Source organism: Sorghum bicolor, chromosome 7 (genome assembly GCF_000003195.3).
Source record: "Sorghum bicolor cultivar BTx623 chromosome 7, Sorghum_bicolor_NCBIv3, whole genome shotgun sequence".
In the NCBI taxonomy this organism is placed as follows: domain Eukaryota; kingdom Viridiplantae; phylum Streptophyta; class Magnoliopsida; order Poales; family Poaceae; genus Sorghum; species Sorghum bicolor.
Window position 1 is genome coordinate 2,484,145 of NC_012876.2, and position 23,724 is coordinate 2,507,868.

Sequence of the window (23,724 nt, forward strand, 5' to 3'; positions counted from 1 at the left end):
ACTATATATCTATAAATTAAAGTAGTAGGCGCCATATGCACACATGCGATTAACTTGTACTCGCTCTATCTAAAATATAAAACTTTTGATTTTTTTTAACCTCAAATTTGACCACTTATCTTATTCAGCAAATTTACACAAATATAATCAAATTTAAATTATTTTTAAAGAACTTTTATTAATAAACCAAACTACGATAAAAGAAATAATATCTTACATGAATTTTTGAATAAGACGAGTGGTCAAATTTGTTAAATAGTTTGAGGATGGATTGAGTACTCTTGTAGTAGGTCTTTGACTCTTTGCTGTGACTTCAAAAAAAATAGAATTTATAAATTAAATTTATGAGCTTAGCATTAGAAGTTGTTATATTTCAGGTGCCTAAATTGTTGACACACGCTGGCGGATTGAGCTATCCCGCATATTTTGTTCCGGAGAGCCCACGATGGCAAAATCCATTTCACAAATCATCATTCAAACGTAAAATTGCTCGACTTTATTTCTCTATAAGCCCTGAGGTAGTAGTTTGAGCAACAAATTTGATCGTAAACTTAAATTAGGTACCTTTGTGGGTAGAATAGAACTAAAAAAAGGCTAATTGTTTTAGGCCAGAAAAATCCTGACCATCCACGACCATCTCACTGGACAAGCTGGCCCGGTCTTAGACCAAGCATGATCGGGGCCATTCATGCAATTTCTAATGAGAAAAAAAAAGACTTGAAGCTAGGCCAAGCCAAGACCTGCCCGGGCCACACACACACACACACGTACACGTACTTGTGATTTCACGGGTAAGGCCTTTTTATTTCCTCCCAAAACCTAAAATTTTTCAAGATTTTCGGTCACATCGAATCTTTAGACACATACAATATTAAATATAGATGAAATTATTGCACAGTTTATTTGTAATTTGCAGGACGAACTCTTTGAACCTAGTTAATCTGTGATTAGACAATATTTATCAAATACAAACGAAAATGCTATATTTCTAAAAAAGTTCGTTAAGGAACTAAACACAGCCTAAAAATGACGACTGGTGAACGTTAGAAACTACCCCTCCATCCTGTTCAAAAGGTCATTTTTGTCTTTTAGATTCCTTATTTGACCGTTTATTTTATTTATTTTTATGTAAATAGTAAAATAACTAAATCATTGCTAAAGTATTTTTATTGACAAAATAAGTCATAATAAAATAAATAATATTTATAATTTTTTTTGAATAAGATGAATAGTTAAATAAGGAGTCCGAAAGTTAAAAACGATACTTCAAGTAGGACGAAGAGAGTAACTCGTTTCATTGCGCATGTGTCTTGGTTTCTAGGGCGAGCCGAGTGAAATTATGAATGTATTTAGAACTATTTCACAAACTTTATTAAAGAGTAGCTTCATAAAAAAATTGTGGAGTTTATAGAGCACTTATTTAGGTGATATCACTGACTCCACCTTTTCTTCGAGCAGAGAGTGCGTGAAGCTGATTCTGTTTAAAAAAAAATGAGGCGCAGTGGTGCCAAACACTAAGGCCAGTTTCGGTGATGTTTTATCAGAGTTTTATAGACATTAAATATGTTAATGTGACAATGTATTAATGAAGAGAGGGGTGATAAGAATTTTATGATAAAAGTAGAGAGAGTTTTACGTGAATAAAACTATTCTACATTGTTTCTAAAATATATATGTGTTAGAAACTGGATTATAAAACCCCACTGAGGATCAGACGCCATGTCTACATCTGGATTAACTCATAGTCTGGTACTACAATATAATGATTGTTATTACGATTTGGAGTAGAATAATGCTTATTTTTTTAGAAGTAGACAGTACAACATACTCCTACCAGATACTTCCTCTATATCCATAAAAAAAGTCGTTTTGAATAAAATTTCAATTAAACATTAAGAATATAAATTATGAATAACTTTTAGGTTGTTGAGATTGGAAATATGAAAACTATATGAACTAGGTGAATTCTCCGCGCGTTGCTGCGGGAATTTCTAAAAAATAAATCATTATATACATAACATTACTATATGATATTCAGTCTATTATGTATGTATACATATGAATTTGACTTGCATGTATTTTATTGTATTAGATCTAGTAAAAATTTGCTAAACTAATAGAACAAAAACTAATATATGGTTACATTATAGAGGAATTAATTGGTGATGAAACAAATAGTGTATGTACATGACTTATATGTTAATAGATTAAAGATTTAAAGTATTTCACATGATATAGATGACATGGTCTTTTTTTATAATTAATATAGGATGACATGGACTTAGTGGGGAATGATGTGGACACCTGAAGAGAGAATTCATCTAGTAGGGTTTAGCTTTAAGAGTTATAGATAGATTTGTTTTGAAAAATACTTTCATAAAAATATATATATACTGTATTTTGATAAATTTTTTTATAAAAATAAAAAGACAAAGTTAGATTTGGAGCGTCTGTTTGATACTGCTCCAAACAAAACGCACGCTAGTATTTAGGTGGTGCCTTTTATAGACTTCCCGTGATTACCCAACAGACAGATATGTCGATCGGTACGTCCCCACCTAATTATAATTATTAAAGTGCGTAGAACGTCCTTGTTGCGGCCGGTGAGACTGTGATAGTACACATTTAAAGATAAAGATGGGCAGATGCAATAGTAATGCACTATAATTATTAAAGTGCGTAGAACGTCCTTGTTGCGGCCGGTGAGACTGTGATAGTACACATTTAAAGATAAAGATGGGCAGATGCAATAGTAATGCACTATTGTCTCGTCTCCTACCGTGCCAGCAACAATTAATCACAGTAGGCCTACGTGATTTGGACGTATACGATAGTAGTATGCTGATGATGATTGTTGCATCTCGATTATAGGGAGCGAATTCGGGTACTCGCCCATAATACATCAACACGACATAGATCAACTAAATTAAGTTGAAATTTTTAAATGTATCAACACAAAATTTAAATTTTCAGTTGTGTACACAATTAACAGTACACATCAACTAAATTAAGTTCAATATATGTATGCATAGGCGCCGGTCTCAAGCAGCAGCTAGGATAAAATGCATCCTTACAATAGCATCACAGATCATCGATATAACTATTGTTGCTGTGATCATCAATATAACTATTGTTGATGAGACTACCAGCAGGGTCATGAAACGGACCATCTGGGTGGATGATTCACTCCAGAATGAATTTGGAGATCCTCTCTCTAATCTCGCCCATGCGAATAACCGTTGTGTTCAAGTCAAAGCCCTGTAAAACACCAGTAGCCAAAGAGATAAGGTTTTTCTTACAAATAAAAGCATTTATTCACTAGCATTTATTCTTTGATTAAAAGTAAAATAAATTAGAGACTTAGCACGTGTTTGCAAAGCAAGCAAAGCCCTTACTACTGTTGTTGGCACGTAGACCTCGTAACTTCTCGGTAGAGTATATTCCAATAGCCCCAAAATAAGTATCACTATACGTGGTCTACGTGCTAATCAAACTTTCTTAAATTTGACTAGTTTTATAAAAAATATTAGCAATATTTATATCTTTAAATAAATTTGTTATAAAAAATATTCAATAATTTATCAGTGATACTAATTAATTGTACATCATAAATATTAATATTATATATATGGTTAAAGATATTTAACTTCTCAAAAATAAGAATGTCACTTATATTTTATGACGCGCAAGTATATGGGTTGGGTTATATGAGCATAGCTCATTATATGATGCCTCTCATTTGGTTACATCAAACTCACAACATCAAGCCTTACATGTTGTTTTCTTACCGACTCAAAATCACTTCTTATTAAGTGATTGATACACTTACTTTGAATTCATTTTAGTAAATATTATAGTGTTATTTGATACTCTAAACAAATTCAATTGTAAAAACCTTAAAATAAAAAGTTTTAGAGTAAGGTTCATGGTTGGTCCTCTAACTTGTAGAGGTATGTCATCCTGGTCCCTGAACTCAAAAAGTATGTTATTTTGGTCCTTAAACTCTATTTTAGTCTCATATTCATCAAAATAGATCTGATCCCACATGTCAGCTATGTCTCTAACCTCTCATCATGGTCAGCTCATCGACACGCTGTTGTTCAGCTTATGCGGCTACAACAGCGGCGGCTCGCCTGCACACCAACAACAGCCTTAATGGCAACCCTAGCCTTGGCCTTATTCTCCTGATCGATGAGCACCATGGTCGACTCTTTCATCAGCCTTGAAGCTACGTTGGTATGGACATGTAGCCCGTGGCATGATGGTTCGATTCGAAACCCGCATTTTGGTCTGGCCCAAGCACAGCTCAACCTAGTATTTGTGCGGGCTCAGGCTAGCACAACCTGATGCAACAGGCCGTGCCTAGGCTGCACCCTAGCCACGCGGGCTGGCACGACACAACCCACATTTTAGTGGCATGTGAAAGGATCAAGATGTCTAAGGCCCTGTTTAGATTGAGAACGAAAATTTTTTGGGTGTCACATCAAATGTGTCGGAAGGATGTCGGGAAGGGTTTTTAGAAACTAATAAAAAAATAAATTACATAGCTCGTCAGGAAACTGCAAGACAAATCTATTAAGTATAATTAATCTATCATTAGCACATGTGGGTTACTGTAGCACTTAAGGCTAATCATGGAGTAACTAGGCTTAAAAGATTCGTCTCGCGATTTTGAGCCAAACTGTGTAATTAGTTTATTTTTTTATCTACATTTAATGTTCCATACATGTGTCCAAAGATTCGATGGGATGGATGAAAAATTTTTGGGTGAGTAACTAAACAGGGCCTAAGAGAAGGTGAATTGGGCTTTTCTTGCAATAATTAAGCCCTACACTTAGCCTATTTTACCCATAGTGCCTAAATGTGTTCTCTATTGTTCTACCACACAAATGTTTTGCACCATATATTCGAATCCTACTCTAGATAACAATTCTAAGAAAATAAAGACATGAATTGAATTGCTCAAAGTAAATGCTCAAAGTAAAGAGAGAGAGGATTGCGATAATGTTTTTTCAGGTATCAGAGAGTCACCACTCTTTACTATTCCTCGTTGGAGCACCCGAGCAAGGGTGTAGCTCTCTCTTGATCCATGCAAGAATCAAATGCTCTCTATGGGCTAATTCTTCAACACTATGTTATGGTAAATTGCCCAGAGCCGCTCACATGATTTTTATATTGATGACTTGAAATAAAAAACTCAAAACCAAAATTTTAGACGAAAACTTTTATATAAAATTATCTTCACTTTGGACGAAAACTCCGCTATACCTACCTCAGAGCACGTAGCACATGCTCCGCCACTCGTTTTACCTACCTCGGTGGTCTTCGTTTTTAGGCTTTCTTTAGTTCTAAGAAATTTTAAGATTCTTCATCACATCAAATCTTGCGGCATATATAGAGCACTAAATATAGAATAAAAAATAACTACTCCTTCCATTCTAAATTGTAAGTCATTCCAAGAATCTTGGAGAGTCACAATTAATTTTTTACAGCTCCCAACTTCTCAGATTCACAATCTCAGTCTTAGATCATAGAGGTGACATCAAAAGATATGTAACATAAAAATGAGTTGTGAGGATACGCCGGGAAGAGAATGAATAAAAATGGGGAGAGAAGAGAATAAATTAGAAAAGAAAAAAGAAATAAAAATAAGAGGGGTATTTTTTTCTATCTCAAACTATATTATTAGTGTAGAACGAATATGTTGATATGATTAATATATGAAGATGATAGGTCATTTCCATGAGAATGAGATAGTGTGCCGTCACATGTGTTAAAGCTTAAGATTAGTTGTCTGGTCATATTGCTTGGAATATTGATCTTACAAATAGACTTTGTAATGGTACCAGACTTATTATACGGGGTTCCAAAAGAATATCATAGATGCAGAAATTATGTTAGAACAACATGCTGGAAAGAGGAATTTTCTACCTCGTATAGCCTTATGCTCGTTGAACGATGAGATGTTCCCATTCTAATTTAAAAGAAAATAGTTTCCATGAATTGATGTTAAATTGCGTGTCAAGAAAAATTCAAAAAAAGAGTACATATTGATAAACACATATGACGAATTGATGATTTTTTTAGAAATTGAACTTTTTTATTTGCAAGTGGATCAGAATAGTATGTTTGTCTATATATTTTGACTCGACGTAGTTTTTTATATTATTGTTGTATTGAAATTTTATTCCCGCGTAGCAACGCACAGGCATATGCTAGTGACTCAAAACACTAAGATTAGATAGAAATTAGCTAAGTATATAAATATTACTTGTTGATCTTGCAAACGGACTAGTGAAAATCTATTTATCCAATGGTTAATAGGAAATGAGTCATAACTCTTCTAGTATCTTCTAGTATCTACTACGACCACTGAGAGGGCTCTTGCAGGAAACTTGTCAAGACACATAGCAGAAGTATAAATGGTTGTGTGCATAGCAGTAGATCGGCCTTTTTTTTTTTCTCTCGAATGCATTAAGACTGCTGGAGGCTGTAAATGGTTGTGTGCCTTGCGAGACTGGAATGAAATTCTTCTCTAAAATGCTGAACATATTATAATTTATTTCGAACAGAATGTTCTTACAACATCAACAAATCCTCGATTATTGAGTTGGGCTGAAAACACACACATGCACACAACTGAAACAGGAACACACCTCATCAGTCACATTATTCCAGCTATTATCATGTATCCTGAGGAAACTTTCTTGCAGGGAGCACTGCACCTTGATGGAGTGCATCACAGAGTCTCTTCAAGGACGCATCCGACGACCCGCCCTCCTCGACGGCCCTCCGGCAAGCCGCCTTCATCTCCCTCGCCTTCTCCCTCGCCGCCGTCCCCTCGGCGCCTCCCATGAGAGCTCGGACTGCCCGCTCCAGCTCGGCAGCCTCCACGAAGTTGTCCTCCTTCCGACACACCTCCATGGCGACGGCGACCCCCATGCCGGCCACCAGCGTGAAGGCGTTGTAGTGCTGCTCGGCGGCCCACGGCCACGGCAGCATGGGCACGCCGAACCACAGGCTCTCGAGCACCGAGTTCCAGCCGCAGTGCGTGACGAAGCCTCCGACGGCGGCGTGCGCCAGGATCTCCTTCTGCGGCGCCCACTTCGGCCACACGAGCCCCCTGCCTTTCGTCCTCTCCAAGAACCCCGGCGGGAGCAGCTCGGCCAGGTCCCCGTCCGAGGACAGCTTCGTCCCGTGCTCCGGCGGCCCGCGCAGCACCCACAGGAAGCGGTGGCCGCTGCGGTCCAGGGCGTGCGCGGCCTCGTGCGCCTGCCGCGCGCTGAAGAACCGCGCGCTTCCGAAGCAGAGGAACAGCACGGACGCCGGCGGCTGCGTGTCGAGCCACCGCACGCACTCGTGTTCCTCCTCCTGCTGCTTCTCCGCGTCGGCCGGCGGCGGAGTAGTAGTAATGGTCGCGGCGAGGACTGGCCCGATGGTGTACACCGTCGGGGCGCGGTTCCCGCGCGTGCAGCACCGCCCGTCGGCGATGGCGGCCAGAACGTGTGGCTCGAGCTCGGCGACGGTGTTGACGATGATGCCGGCGGCTTCCGTGTAGCGCCGGCCGTTGTACAGGAACCAGCGGTAGGTCGGGACGTTCCTGTCGACCAGTCCCGACGGGAGGCATGACGCCGGCACCGGCGGGAGGCCAGGGACGTGGACTACGCCGCCGTCCATCTCCTCGAACTCGACGTCGCCGGCTGCGGCGGCCTCGTCATCGAGCGCAGGGGAGTGGAGCAGGAGCGCGCACATGGCCGCGCTGCAGATGAGGTACACGTAGGCGGGCACGGCGAGTCCGTGCGCCGCGTCGAGCAGCGGCGTGCAGAAGATGTCGACCACGACGGCGGCCACGGGGCACGTCAGGCCGGCGACGGCCGCCGTCACGTGGGGCACGTACGGGTGCACGTTGAGGGAGATGAACTCCTCGGGGCCCGAGTAGTAGGTGGTGGCCACGGCCGGCGGAGGCTCGGCTGCCGCCGGGAGGTGGTGGAAGCGGATGGCGAGACCGAGGGCAGCGGACTCCGCCTCCACCTCGCGGATGTGGTCGGCGATCTCGGACGCGCGCTTCTCCGACGGCGCCGGCATGATGAGCACGGTGAGCGTGAGCCGGCGGGTGCTGCGTGCCAGCAGACGCTTGCCGGCCTCGATCATCGGGACGAAGTGGCCGACGCCCCAGATTGGAACCAAGACGACGGTCGGGTCGGCGTCGGCGTCGGCGCTCGTCGTCATGGCGTGGGTGGTGGTGTTCGGATTCCGGGTGGAACGGAAGGATAGACGACGACCGAGGAGCGGAAGGCCTCCCCTGTGGATGTGCTTGTGCCTGTACTATGTTGTCATGGGTGAAAAAAAAAAGGTTTGAAAGAAAGCGGGCTGGCAGTGGGCTACAACTGCAAAGCAGCAGCTGCCGACTGTTCGGTTGGGCGAAACGAGAAGAGAAGAGATGGGAAGAGTTAGGCACTCACAATGCAGACTCTATCATAGAGTCTAAAATCATTTATTATCTCGAACAATATGGACTTGAGTCTAAATAAGACTTGGAGTCTTATTTTTTTCTACCTCTTTCTTCAATAAATATGGTGCCACATCAACAAAATACCATAAATAATATGTAATTAATTGTCTTGGACTCCATGATAGAGTCTTGAATTGGGAGTGCCCTTACTCAGCGCGCATTGAGAGTTGGGAGAGCAGGCCTCCAGAATCGTTGTTCAAATAGAGCCAGGTTTTTGGAGAGCGCCTCTGCGACTGCTTGCCATCTTTTTTGGAACGTTACATCTCCTTTCTAGTGGTGCCTTTTCTTCGTCGGATCGGCTTCGTCTACTTCCCCGTGGGCGTTCGAGAGATGGCACTGCGTACATCTTTCCGTACCAATTGTAGTCCGTGGACTTCAAGCTTTCCATGAGTGGGAATGGAGCCACCGGTACTTTGAGCATGGGTCCTTCCACAGGGTATATCTCTATTCTCAAATGGGTTAAATTCAATGTCTTTTTCGCTATGATCAGTATGTTGTTCATGAACATATTTGCTGCTAATCCAAGTAGTAGTATAGTCACACACATGCATATATTTGTCATAAAAAATTTACTACTATATTTCTTGATTAATTTTAACATAGAAATAGCTAAATTTCTAACAGGGAGATAGGATATTTTTATGGTGACCACTGGCCACTAAAACATCAGAGCTATTGCAAAGCTGTTGGAGCAATAAAATTACTTCATCTTCCCTAATATGATAGGTTTATGGATACGAGGGATCGTATTGGGAGTTGTTGAATATGCTTTTAAGGATCCAAATTGGGTTGCCATGTTATTAGGTTTTAGTAGTCCGTTTCAATGCACTATTTTCAAAACAAATCCGCTGACAGGGCATCAATGAAACGAATAATGAAACAACCTCCACAATGCATGAGTTTCACCTTGACGTTTCCTAGGCTGGGCAAAATATTTAATTACTGCAGAATGATTGGATCACATGCAAGATGGTGAAACGATTTAGCCCTCAGTGGAGATTTCATCCTGTTTCACCGCGTGGGAAACAACGCCCGCAGGGTTTCACCATGGTGAAACTACTTCCTTCTCTCTCCTCTTCGTTTCATGCAAAAAGTGCAATTTTGCTGACATGGCGCTCTAACAAATATGCATGACATCCTGATGAAACCCCCACTGAGACTGGCCTTACTCATGAGGTCGGTTATTAGACGAAAAAGGATTATAAATACTAAATTTCTCATAAAACTAAAAACAGTTGACTATCAAATCGTAGACTACAATCACAACTGATAATAATAATAATTATGTTATTAGTTCTATTGCAAATAATAAGATTGTAGTCCGTGCGTGATAGATATATTAATATAATGGAGTACTAGTATAATCCCCTAATAATAAAGCAATGAGATTAAACCAGTCTCAATACATGTTTCACATTAAATAAAGTGTCACATGAGCAAAATTGCTGACTTGGCAGGGTCATTAAATGAAGTAGTTTCGTCGGATGAGAGAGGAGTTTCATCTCCATAAAACTTATGTGACACATCGGTTACCTAGTTTGTAGTCTTGGTAACTGTGCTATGAAGACTCGCCCTACCGTCACGTGCCGTACAAGGCGCTCGCCGTGTGCAGACTAAGCGCACGTCCGAGCTCCGATCCCCGGCCCTGCATGCATGCACTGCACAAGCTTTATTTCAACCTGCGATCCCGCCGCCGGCATGCAGCCGTCGAGCAGACTTCGAGGACACATTCTATCTTGAGGCAGTCGCCGCGGACGAAGCCGGTGCCCTTGATGCCGCCGGTGCCCATCATGTCGCACCTGTACGCGCTCGCCGCCGCGTCGAACCGCGTCGGGTGATGGTCCCAGATAACGGTGTCCGAGAGGCCGGTGGTCTGGTCCAGACGCAGGAGGCCGACGTACGCCCGCGCCACCACGCCCTCGGTCAGCAGCATGACGAAGACGCCCAAGTGTCCGTGCTCGCCGTCGCCGTCGGAGCAGCCGGCGGCCGGGTAGTATGATCGGATTCGGATGGCCCAGTGGAGGCCGGCGACGGCGAAGGCCGGGGACTCTACGAAGCCGCCGCGTGCGAACTGCTGCTCATGTAGCCTACTGAATCCGCGGACGTGCACGACGTGCGTGCCGCGGGCCGTTCTTGTCACGCGCACCGGCAGCCGGGGCGAGTGTCGCCGTGCGCAGGCTCGCCAATGGCGGCAGACGGCGCTGAGATGGACGCGGTCTCTGCAGGAAGGGAGACGAGGCAGGATGTGGCCGAACAGGTCCGAGGGCAGATCGCACCACCTCATCACAACTCCCGCTTCTTGCTCCTGCAGCAACTGCAACCCGCTGAAGCCGCGGGCCGCCGCCGTTCGAGTCACGCGCATCGGGAGAGTGTTCGACGTCGACGCCGACGCCGCCGACGCCATTGTTTCGCAGGTAATAACGTAGTGCTGTTGGCCTGTTGCTCGATCGATGTGTGTGCCCATGCACAGCCCACGCGATGTTGGTTGTGCCTGTGTGTTATTTTATGTGCCAGCGGGAGAGAGCCCCGCCCCCGCCCGGCCGAGTATGATTTTTTTGAAACTGATACGGACGTCCTGTCCTCGTACTGGTACAAGAAAAATCTGAAACGGATACGTATATGGTACTGATAGATATCTGGGACACGGAGTAAATAGTGTTGCTCGGCCTGAACAATGAGCTCCTGCATGAATATTTTCAACTTTAGGGACTGCTAAAGAGAGCATGCACCTGAATAATATTGTTTTCTATATTATTAACCTGTACTATGTTTCTTTCTTCTTTTTTATTTTTTTATACGTACAACCAGAATTTTCAATTTCTTCTAGTAACGTGGGGTTCTTATAGTGTTTTAGTATTTAAAATTTAGTATAAACTTTCCCTAGTAAATGTCTCCTAGTGAGGATTTCCTAGTGTTTAACTAGTGGTAGTGTTTTATTACTAACTAAAAACACTAGGAGAACTCCACCTTTTGGTAGTGGATGGTAATAATATGTATAGATGTCTAAACAGACGGACACCATTGTCCACTTGTTTTATCCGCTCTCGATTGCTGCCCCCTTCTCTCCTCACATCTCTTTATCCACTCTTTTCCATCTCCCTCTTGGCTTTCGTCTCGCTGCCCCCGCCACTCATGCCGTCAGCATCCGCACTCCTACCGTGCCACTGGCAAGCTGTCCCTCCCCCTCTCTCCCTCACCCCGCTACGACCTCCACGCCTCTATGCCACCGGAGTGGGGGCGACGATGGTGGCTTGCAGCGAGCGGCATGCCTCCCTCCCTCGCTCTACAACCTCCATGCATCCGGAGATGAGGACGATGGCGTAGCTCCGACAAGGTAGGCGGGGAGGGCCGGATTTGGATCTAAGGCCGCCCTTTCCCCTCTCTCCTCCTGTGGGTCTAGATCTGAGCCCTCCTCATCATCATCTTGCTCCTCCTCCTCGTCCTCCTCTTGCTCTTCCTCCTCTGGGTCTGGATCTATATGAAATATGGTAGTGGCTAAGGTTTCGGCAACCTCTTGGGCTTCAGCGCTCTCGCGCGTGTTGTAATGGTGTTATCTGGTTGTTGCAGTACGTTTTCAGGTGATGTTTCAATAGGGTAGGATTTCGGCGAGCTCTCAGGTTCAGGTCTCATCATTATTGCAATGGTTCTCTCTAGACGTTGCAGTAGGTTTCAGTCGTTTGTTGCAGTACTGTGTTTTAGATGTTGTTTCAGTTGCTTCAATCTGGATGTTGTGGTAGTTTGTTTCATGTTGTTGCAGCAGTTGTTCGGTGTTATTATAGTACTATGTCCATGATGTTTTAGTTGCTCCATCCAATGCTTCAATTTGCACTATTATATTAGTTGTTGCATGTTATTGTAACAATTGTTCGTGTTATTATAATATTATGTTCATGGTGTTTCGGCTGCTCCGTCCAATGCTTCAATCTTTATTGTTGTATTAGTTGTTACATATTGTTGCAGCAGTCGTTCATTGTTGTTGTAATACTAGGTTCATGGTGTTTCAGCTGCTCCATCTAATGCTTCAGTCTATATGTTGTAGTAGTTGTTTGCATGTTGTTGTAGCAGTTGTTAGGTGTTTGTTGTAATACTATGTTTTATAGTGTTTCAACTACTTCAACCTATTGTTGTACCAGTATGTCCGGTTCGGTGTTGTTGCACAGTCATGCACATTGTGTTACAGCGTTAAGCGTATGGGGGTAGGGTGCGGGGATGAGTTGGCGGCAAGCGGATGTGCTAGGGGCCGGCAAGGCGAGGGGCAGGGTGGATCCCGTGCTCATGGGGGTGGGACGGGATCCTTGCGTGGGAGCGGACAAAGAGTGATCCTACGTGCAGAGCGAGTAGGGCATGGGCGAGTTGGTTGGAGGCAGACATGTTTCCTTTTCATTTTATTTTTTTTCTTTTCTTCGTGTGGCACGGGTGGAGGGCTCAGCTCGTGGACGCGTTGTTGGCGCCTTCTTTTTTTCTTTTCTTCATGTGGCGTGGATGGGGGCTTAGCATCCGGACGCGCTGCTGGCGCCGAACCTGCTGGCGCTAGTAGTACCGTTTTTCGTATACTAATTTTTCAGTTACAACTATGACATTTTTTTCTCGAATACACAAGAGATCTGCATATCATTATATTAAGAAAAAAAGTTTATAATACAACCGACGCGCAACAAGCGCGCTAGGTGATCACTAGCTGGACTGACCTAGCAAAGAGTTCTGTGGACCGGTATTACATAAATGGATCAACCATAATACGCTCAACGTCACATCCTACGAGTCCTCCTCCTAAAAGAGCTTGCGCGCACGCCCGTTAAACACTGAACGACAAGGTCCCAGTATGCTGGGCGTCGAGTATCCCTCTTGGCGCAGGCAAATCCGGTGCGGTTGGTGGAGTGATCCCTAGCCGCCTGTTTAGGAGAACCTCGCCTCACTTGGAGGCCGGGACGATGTGCGCCAACGGTTGGGCGGCAATCCAACTGCTCCTAGGCCCTACAGGCGGGGGCCTCCTGATAGCCGTCCTCTGCTGTGGAGGGGTTAGATTTAGTGATTTCATTAGTAATGTCATTAATAGTTATAGATGATGTGGACCTTATGTAAGGACATGCATAAACTTGTTCCACGGATAGGTATACCTCCGTCTCAGAATAAATTATAGAGATGTTTTAAGTGATTTTTTTAAGTTTAATCAAATTTATATAGAAAAAGTATAATTATTTGTAAAAACAAATCCTCACATTATGAAAATATAGTTTATGGTGTATCAAATCAAATGATACTAATTACTGTTAATTTGGGGAGTCTCAGGGACTTGTCGGCACCAAGCCAACCTGTCTTCAGGTCAAGTGGCCAACAGAATGTAACACGGCATGGTAACTATCAGTTCACCTGCAATTCCTTTTAACAAAAAGTTCACCGTAAGTCATGAAGAAAGATAATTTTCAGTTTGGAAACTTTTATATATATGTCCATTTACTTTGTTTTTTTATCGATAACACAAAAAGTTTATACGTCTTTGTATTACTAAGGTAGAGAAAAAAGTTTAATATACAGAGTATAAGTGTATAACACGCCTTAGCAGCGCCCTAGGTGGTTAGACTCTCGGACCCTCACGGCCTCACTAGTGTACTGGAAACTTGGTATACTTGTGTAACTCAGCATACTAGCAACAAAAAGTGGTTCATGTTATTGACCAATGCTTAACCTATTGCTAATTCACCTGACGCAAATACATCAATGTGTTGCAACAGAGCCCAAAACCAGAAAGCGAATCAAGGCCAACTCAAGTCATCAGCTTGTGTTCAGATCAAATCTCAAATCTAGCAACCCTATAGTACAATTGAGGACATCGAAGCACATGCATTTTCAAGGGAGAGGTCGGAGCTGTGAATTTGTGAAGTAACACAGAACGCAAACTTAACACAATTGCCAATAGATAAAGATTAGCAGACCTGATGATCATATCAGTTTCAGACTTTCAGTTTTTTTTTGGATGTTTAACGTCCTTCAGTTCACTAGACGAATACATGAAATTTTGTTTCCTTGATACGATCCTACCATCATCCATCTAATTCAAGGGACTTAAACTGAAGGCAAACATCTGTTAGCGCCTCGCAGTAGTGTCGATCAGCCAAGGCGAGCGTCGTCTCCACCGTGGCTCCATCGACGCTCCTGCACAAGATGCTCTCGCAGATCAGCTTCAGCCGTTCCATGCCGTACCGATCCGCCGCCTCGAGAAGATGCCGCACCATCTCCCTGTAGTCGTCGTCCCCGTCGAGATCGCCGGGGAGCAGCAGCACGTCGGTGTAGATGAAGTGAAGCAGAGCTCTAAAGACCACCGGCTGCATGTCGTCGACGGCGATGCGATCCATGGCCTTCTCCTTCATATCCCCGAAGAGCTCCGCCATGAACACCGGCGACCGCGCAGCCAGCACCACCCTGTGCGCGCGGAAGATCTCTCCTTGGACGGCGAGCGTGACGTCCGCCGCTTGGTCGCCATGCTGCTGGTTCAGCAGCAGCTCGCCCAGGTGCTTGGCCAGGTCCGACGGCGGCAGTCTGAGTTTGCACAGAGCTACGGCCTCTGGCACCCGCGCCTCGTCGGCGACGACGTCGACGACGCACTCGATCGTGAGCCGGTCGTCGCGCAGGTACGCCGACGCCTCCAACTCGCTCCGCGGCATGAACTTGCGGGCGCCGCGCTTGGGCTTGCACTTGCCGGGCGGCGGCGGCGCCGAGTAGACGAACACGACGGGCTCCGCGGCGTGGTGGACGGAGCGGGACAGCCCCGTGCACCGGTCCACCAGGCGCAGGTCGTAGCGCGCCCACGCCCTGGCGTTCTTGCTCGTGAGCTTGACGAACGCCGACACGTACGCCCGGTGCGGCGCCGAGAAGCCGCCAGGGTAGAAGCGGACGGACCACCGGTAGCCGCCGACGGCGAACGAGCCCGACCGCACGTACTCGCCGGCGGCGAAGCCCTTGATGAGGCTGTACCCGACGATCTCGAACTGGTGCGTCCCGCGGACGGTGCACGGCGACGGCGCCATTTGTGAATTTGTGATGGATTGGATGTTCAAATTCTGACGCCGCCGTGTGCGTATATAGATGACGACGGTGCAAGTTGAAGAAGTTTAATCGACGATCACTGAGTTTCTGGCTGAGAATTCCCATGTCTTGGGAACATGGCGCGACCTCCTCGACTTCCAAACCGCTGATGACTGACCCCTCGTGTTCTTCACTCATCCATCGAGTTCTGGACTCTGAAATCCGCTCAAATTCATGCACCGAACACATTCTTCTCTTCTTCTATATATATATAAACATACGTACACACACAGTGATCATGAACACGAACAACACGAGTGCACAAGAAGTCCTTGGTGAAAAAATGGCTCTGCCAGCGAACACCAAGTCGACGAACACGACGGAGACAGTGCGCGGCGAGCACCGGTTCGACATCGACGGGTACAGCGGCAAGCTCCGGGCTGGGCGCGTCGTGACCTCCGAAACCTTCGCCGTCGGCGGCCTAGACTGGGCGATCCGCTACCACCCCGCCGCCGCCGAGGTGGGAGACGAAGAGTACGTGTCCGTGTTCGTCAAGCTCGTGACGCCCAACGCCAGAGCGTGGGCGCTGTACGACCTCAGGCTTGTGGACCGCGCCACGGGGCTGCCGCGCTCGGTGCGCCGCCGCAGGGAGCCGGTGGCGTTCGACGCGAGCAAGGCGAGGAAGCGCGAGAGGGGCTCCCGCTTGTTCATGACGGTGAGCGAGCTGGCGGCGTCGCCGTACCTCCGCGACGACCGACTCACCGTCGAGTGCGTGCTCGACGTCGTGGAGACGTTCCTCTCGGAGACCACGGCGTCTCCGGGAACCGCCGAGCCGCCGCCGCCCGACCTGTCGAGGCACCTCGGCGCGCTGCTGCTGCAGACGCCGGTGGGGGCGGACGTGAGCTTCGCCGTCCAAGGAGAAACGTTCCGCGCGCACCGCGTCGTGCTCGCGGCGCGGTCACCTGTGTTGAAGGCCGAGCTCTCCGGCTCGGCGCCGGCGAAGGAGGACGACGACGACGATGCAAGTGAGGTGGTAGCCGTCGACGGCATGGCGCCTCCGGTGTTCAAGACCCTGCTCCACTTCGTCTACACCGACACGTTGCCGGAGGATCTGCTGGGTGATCTTGGAAGGGAGGAGCAGCAGGAATTTGTGCGGGATCTCCTCGCAGGTGCGGATCGATACGGCATGGATCGGCTGAAGAAGATATGCGAGCTCGTTCTTAGGAAACCACTTGATGCCAAGACCGTGGCAGCTGCGCTAGATCAGCACCGCCATTGCCAATGCCAAGCTCTCGGAGACGGCAATGTTCAGTTCATGCCATCCGCTTGACTGCAAAGATGAGCGAACGACGCACCGTCAGAAATTGTTATGGTTTGGTCCAGTTATATATGTTCTGATGCTTGTCAATCATATATATGTTTTTTTTTAAATAATTAGTTAAAAGTATCGTTGGACTCATTCGTTTCCGATGCTCGGTGCTTGATTTCAATTCAGATGTTAGAAATTGGAATTTGTTTGTTTATCCTTGGTTAAACTTGTCTAAGTTGAGGCGTGGAATTTGATTAGCAACCAAACAACCTCTTAAAATTTAAATATTTAAAATTAAGTTTTATACAAAAGTACAAGCAACTTTATATCATTTCAACCGTGGTTGATGTTAGATGTTGTCCGGAGGACACACCGCCCTTTCTTAAGGCAACCACAATATGTATAATATTTATCATAAAAATAACTTGTTAATAGTTTTAAATTATCATAAATTAAACTTAACCTTTATGATGGCCTAATTATCTATAGAGATAACTTTTAAATAGTTTAAAATATAAACATATTAAAATATAAGTTAACTAAAAATTCAGAAGAATCAGACATTAATATTGCCAATCCTAGCATGTAATACAATAATAAGTGGTGCTTCTAGATTACTAGTGCACAACATCAAGTAGTAAGATAGTACCTCCAAGATCTCTCATCTCTTGATGGCCATAAACTAGTCTCTAGTGACGTAATGTAACTTAATTAATAGTGTTAACTGCTGCTAGTGCAGAGCATATGTGAGTAGCTTAAGCTAAGAACTGAAATCTCTAGTCAATGTCGTCTATTAGGGACGCTGGACTTCTCCTCATGCTGGTTTCCAAGTCATCTCTCATCTCCTTTCTAATTGCAGTTGTAGTCATTGTGCATGTTTCTGTATCTCCAAAGCTACCAGCCAGATGTTGCTTCAACCTTTTTATCCCTCCATAAATGAGTGACCACATAGGGTGCATGTCGCCACATCTTTGTTACAAAGGTTTGGTAGTAGGCATACTTCCACCCTGGATTGGATCCGAACTTGCCATTGTGCTATCAACTGTGAAAACAAAGAATTAAAGAACAACACATGGAAAGGAAGCAGCAGTCCAGTCCACTCCACTCTGCATCTATATACTAGAGGAGCAGCCAGTAGGAGTAAAACCAGAGTAGCAGAGAACAGAGGACAGGAAGAGGGAGAGAAGAGGCATACAGACAAGCAGGTGGGAGCTGGGCACCCTGAACCTGAAGAACAGGGGACCGAGCTTCTGGCCAGTGAGGAGGCAAGGACGAGCAGGAGCAGTCCACACGGGAAATCCTAGCCCTGGGCCCGGGCAAACGACGCGAAATCAACGGACGGGAGGACAAGAAGACGACTGAAAATTGATGTGTAGTTGGCCAAACGGGCGGCCTGGCCCGGCATTATGCGGCACTATGTCTATCGTGTCGTGCCGTCTCGGACCATCGTGCCAAACTCTCGGTCCAGGCACGGCACTATAGCTTCTTAACCGTGCCGTGCCGTGCCGATAGGCACTGTGGCCCATCGTGCCCGTGCCGGCCCGTGGCTTCGGGAGAAGTCGAGAAGCTCATTGCGCCCTGCCTCAAGGAGAAGATGAGCGCTACCGCTGTCGTATAGTCAGGCGGGAGAAAGTGTGGCCGCAACAAGGATGTGTCTGCGCCGCCGACTAGAGAGTTAGGGTTTGAAAGGGTTGTGTGATGCTTATATACATGACTCACTATACATTCAATGGTCATGATCTATCCTCAAAGCATCAGATGATGAAAATAATCGTGCCAGCGTCGTGCCAGCCTATTAATCGTGCCGTGCCCGTGCCGGCACTGCGGGCCGAAGTTGCGGCCCAGGCACGGCACTACCACCGGACCGTGCCGTGCCTGGACCGTGCTTTTTAGTGTCGTGCTCGGGCCGGCCTATCGTGTTAGTGCCAGATGGAAATCTATAGATGTGTGGGGATGCATCAGAGAGCCACACGGGATGTGTCGGCAGGAACTCACTGTGAGTGCGCAGGGAAGCAGGGATGTGCTGCCCGATCATCCTGCTTGAATGTTTTGGGACAAATTTGGACTGATTCCTGTTTTATCGTGACTGATTTCAGTTTCACTAGGAGGGGGAGGAGACGATGTCCCTGTTTTATGTGTCCTGCAACTTTGATTGTCGTCGGTGGAGGGCATGATCTTAAAACTTCTCCCATAAAATGGAGTTAGTTTGTAATATGTGCCGCATAAGAGCTCAAAACTGAACTGGTTGAACTTGTTTTTTTTAGTTCTCTTAGAACTATGTATTTTCAAGTCTTGCTAGGGATAATGCGTATGCAATGTAGCTACGCTGCTTATTTTTGCTTATGCCAGTTTGTTGTGCTTGCAGTTTTCATGCACTGCATAGATGCGATGCATCAACTGATTTCGTAACGCTGAACCTGTTCTCTTTGTCAGATTTATATATGCCTGAATATGCGGGCTTCTTGTGTCGGCCACTCGTAGGAGGGCCTGCATGCATCCTCAATAAACGATTATGCATTTGAGCTTTGTAATACATTAATTAAAGCACAAAGTGATCTGAAATTCAAAGTTACATTACCAACAAAGAAAATGGAGGTATACACCAATCTAGACGGCTGGATGATAGTAGCCAATCAAACTCTTACTAGATCCGACGATAAAACAAAATTAAATAACTCACTCCAGGAGTCCAGGTCTTCCATTATCGTATATAAATCTTAACTCAGACGACATAATTTACTGTCTCTCATGGAAACATTAGTACACAGCACACCTTTGCTTATAATACTTACTTAGCCTTAATACTCCAGCCACCAACCCATTTACAAATCCGCCGTCGAGGGGCTTTGACGACAACAATGTCTTTACCAAAGCGTTGGGAAGCGAGGCGTGCCCAGGCACAAATACTGTCCTCAGGTATGCCTATATTTATTTTGTCATCAGGATTTTTATCTAGTTTCACCATTGGTTCAATGGTTACATGCTCAAGCACATCACCGTTTTCCAGAATGCCAAGCAGCAGCTCGATCTGAGGCCGGTAGCACCTGAACCCGCTCATGTAGACCGTTTTGAGGTGATCAAGTCGGCGCATAGGGAAGACTTCACTTTCGTCACACCAGCAGCTTCCGCCAATCTCGACAGAATAACACATCTGTTTCCCAAAGATTTAGAAATCACATGTTAGTCTGCCTAAATTAATAGGAGCCTAATGTTGTTCGTCACCAAAGAAAGAAAAGCATTATATGAAAAAAGAAAGAAAAGCAAAAAGAAAACAGAAAAAAAAATTACTCACATGCAGTTCTAGTGTCTCCAATCGGGGTGCAAAATCCAAAAACTGAGCAATCTGAAAAATTCCATCGTGGCTATTTGGGCCATTAGTGAGAATAGTTATTTCACAAGTCAGCTTCCTTAATTTTACAAGCATGCATGTTGGCCTTGTCATCCCACGCACCTGAAACATGATCAAAACAAGTAATTAAACACTAACAAATCATTTGAACAACTATGGGCCAAGCAAAGATGAACACTAGGTACCTGCAAGGACCAGAGCCAGGTCGGATTGTATTCCCGCATAGAGGCACATACATGTAGCTCCTTGACTGCTGAAATACTGGGAATAATTCCAGCAATGGCACAGACGAATCCTTTGTTACTGACTTGTTCAGCCAATGGCATCCGAAAAAATGTAATGGTTACCTTCTCTAGATTTGAGCAACCATGAAGCAATATGGGAATCACAAACCCTTGGTACCCAAAATGAGTAAGACCAGTAACCTGAAAATCAACCATCTTGAGACTCATATTGCAAATTAGCAAATGTCTAAGTTTATCGAGTGGGTGTGGTATGTTCAGCTCTGCGACACCAGAGCATGCAATGAGCTCTAAGTCCTCAAGAATAGGGCAATTTAGTAACAATTCTGGAAGATCTCCAATTATTTCAGCACAGTGCAAATGAAGCTTCACAAGTTTCTTGAAGCCACATATATCCGAACGTGGCTTTATAGAAACATTAGTGAGAAACAAGGATTGGACAAAAGGGCCATCTAGACCATCTAAAGCCTGGAGAGGGAAATGATAAACCTCTTTGGTAGGTCCTATATCTTTCCTTTGTGGCCCCAGGTTGATATCTATAATCTTGGCCGACTTTGATGCAGTGGCAAAGTATACCCACCTATCAAGATGATCTGAGCAGTTCTTCTCAAGGTAGCACCTGATGCTGAACTTATTGAGCCTAGTACCAGTGTGCTTCTGAATAACAGAATTTACTGTCTCAATGAACTTTGCTCCTTTTATTTTGACACTATCCTCATCAGTGGGCCCATCTTCAGTGCCATCAAAGCATAAATTAGGGTACCGTGTCCAGACCTCTCTCCACTTTCTTGATACAATGCTTGTCCTTGCAGCCTCTTTTGGTGACTGTAGGGACAATACCAAATGCTGAATTTCCTGTCAAAAGAAAGGATAATGACAAGGGTTTAGTTTTGAACAAAAGTACAATAATCATGCAGTACTCAGTAGTGGGCACACACCATGATTGAAGAACTTCATGCGCTTTCGCACATGTAAATCGGCCACTGAGCAGATAAGATAGTGCAAAAGAACCAAAGTAGAAAAAGAAATGTGCTCAGCTAATTAATGGCCTTCCACAGGATGCCATTGGTAAATTGGAGTCTTCAAGTCAAGTTCATTGTATTTCATGCCACAAACAACACTCAGAAAACTACGCACAGCAGGGAGAGGTAGATGATTCTTTACTAAAAATTTATGATGCACCTTTTATGTTTCGAGCTAGAGAACAATATAAGCATAGGTCAGGTGTCTCAATAGAAGCACTGAAGAGTGCTAAATATGGATGCCAGGACAAGTCAGGATGGAAGATACAGCAAACATATAGTAGAAGTCTGAGATGAAATTATGAGACTTTGAGAAAAAATAAGTGGGGCCAAGAGAACATTCAAAAAGTATGTGCTACCTTCGTAAGAAAACATCCCATCATCCAGGAGCGAATGAGACGACCAAGATAGTGCTACAGGTTGCAAAATCATAATTGACTAGATCCAAAATATAGTTGCAAAAAAGAAAGATGATTTCTGGATTTTGTGCACAAACTGCAGCAAGGGGACTCCAAATGGCTAGGTTGCCGATTGAATTGTGAATGCTGTTTTTCCTTCCTCTTGTTTGGGTGCAAATGCAGTAGTGCACAATACACAAATTGCTGAACAGGATAGAGTTTTTATGTTAGGAGAAACTTGTACATTCTGCTGCCATGCCCTCTCCCAGGCCTCATAAGTTCTAACCTATACCAGAAGGCATCTTAAAACGCTTTGGCTAATCGTTGCGCAGGTTCATGAAGGAAAGGGTAGCCTACTTATAGCATAAAAACATTAAAGATTAATCTTTTCTTCATGTCCAAAAGAACTGAAGAATGATTGCATTCTTCGTAAACTTATTGTGAATTTGTGATTCCACAACCCAATCGAACAGAGAGGAGACGACAGGGCAGAAAAAAAAGAGGATTTTTACCTCCGGAAGGTCGCCCATTTGGAATGGGGAGAACTCGAGTGCGTCGCTAAGGCATTGGTGGTGGTCCAACCTCCTGATTTTGGCCGCCCCCTGGTCCTCCATACGCAGCTGCTGCTGGAGACGAAACAAATCCTGGATTAGGCACGGCCGGCGAGAGCACCCCACCCCCCTCCCCCCACCCCAGAAGATAGATATAGCCGACCAGGCCCCGGCTCCGGCTCCGGCTCCGGACCGGATACTCCCTTCTCTAGAGCATCTCCTAATATATCTAGCCTTCCAGAAAGAGTATTTGGAATCCTTTTTCCGTTCGGAAACAATCGGGTAAAACCGGGAGATAGATGTAGAGGTTAATATTTACTCCCTCCATCCCAAATTATAAATTATTTTAAAAAATTTATAAAGTTAAAATATTATAAATTTGATTAAATTTATACGGTAAAAATAACATTTGTGATATTAACTAAATAATATTAGATTCTTCATTAATTATATTTTTATAGTATATTTATTTGATGTCACAAAACTTTATAATTTTTTTAGTTTTAATTAAACTTGAGATGTTTTGTCTTCAAGATTCCTAGAATGACTTGTTTAGTTTCCAAAAAATTTTGCAAAATTTTTCAGATTCCCCGTCACATCGAATCTTTAGACGCATGCATTGAGTATTAAATATAGACGAAAATAAAAACTATTTGCATAGTTTGGTCGAAATTGATGGGACGGATCTTTTAAGCCTAGTTAATCCATGATTGGACAATATTTTTCACAAACAAACGAAAGTGCTACAGTACCTGTTTTGCAAAAATTTTTGAAACTAAACAATGCCTTACAATTTGGAACGAAGAGAGTACTTGCTCAAGCAGAGGAGACCTTTTCGTCGGTGGAAGTTCATCGACTATCTCCAACAGGGCCGACCTGAACACGGGACCTATTCATGTCACGCACAGCGAAGAAACAAAGCACCTAAAACTGTTGAACTCCAACAGTGAACGCAAAAACAGAGCTCCGCCACCGAGCTCCGACCCGCCCCCTCCCCGCCGAGCTCTCCACGCGAGCGCCGACCTGCCTCCTCCCCACCGAGCTCCGCTCGAGCTCTCCGCGCGAGCGCCGGCCCGCCCCCTCCCTGTCGAGCTCTCCGCGCGAGCGCTGACCTGCCTCCTCCCCACCGAGCTGCGCTGCTGAGCTCCCCGTCAAGCTCCGGCCCGCCCCCTCCCCACCAAGCTCCCTGCTGAGCTCCGCCACCGAGCCCTTGCAGAGCTCCACCGCTGAGCGCCGGCCCGTCCCCTCCTCGCCAAGCGCTGAGGCACCCGCAGGCAGATCTAGCAGCGCCGGACCGCTTCACCGTCGTCCGGCCCGC

The 23,724-nt window shown here is 45.2% G+C and overlaps 4 protein-coding genes across 8 annotated transcripts; 1 reads left to right on the forward strand and 3 right to left on the reverse strand.

Annotated features, from left to right (window-relative positions):
- Window positions 6,529–8,577, reverse strand: LOC8074064 (anthocyanidin 3-O-glucosyltransferase 2). Its single transcript, XM_002444942.2, has one exon. It carries the CDS (start codon window positions 8,227–8,229, stop codon window positions 6,685–6,687), a length of 1,545 nt encoding a protein of 514 aa, XP_002444987.1. The 5' UTR covers window positions 8,230–8,577; the 3' UTR covers window positions 6,529–6,684.
- LOC8074066 (BTB/POZ and MATH domain-containing protein 1) lies at window positions 14,554–15,537 on the reverse strand. The gene has a single exon (XM_002444944.1). The coding sequence runs from the start codon at window positions 15,535–15,537 to the stop codon at window positions 14,554–14,556; it is 984 nt and encodes a 327-aa protein (XP_002444989.1).
- Window positions 15,879–16,865, forward strand: LOC8074067 (BTB/POZ and MATH domain-containing protein 1). Its single transcript, XM_002443761.1, has one exon. It carries the CDS (start codon window positions 15,879–15,881, stop codon window positions 16,863–16,865), a length of 987 nt encoding a protein of 328 aa, XP_002443806.1.
- Window positions 19,362–23,372, reverse strand: LOC8066140 (F-box protein At3g03040). Of its 5 annotated transcripts, none has more exons than XM_021464460.1 (5): window positions 23,238–23,372; window positions 22,368–22,478; window positions 20,379–21,290; window positions 20,137–20,295; window positions 19,362–19,995 (listed from the first exon to the last, which is right to left on the reverse strand). In XM_021464460.1, the coding sequence occupies exons 2-5, from the start codon at window positions 22,467–22,469 to the stop codon at window positions 19,633–19,635; spliced, it is 1,536 nt and encodes a 511-aa protein (XP_021320135.1). In that variant the 5' UTR covers window positions 22,470–22,478; window positions 23,238–23,372; the 3' UTR covers window positions 19,362–19,632. The 5 variants fall into 5 exon arrangements, with proteins under 5 accessions (XP_021320135.1, XP_021320134.1, XP_021320133.1 ...); XM_021464459.1 differs by having other exon boundaries at window positions 23,198–23,274; XM_021464458.1 differs by lacking the exon at window positions 23,238–23,372 and adding an exon at window positions 22,570–22,692.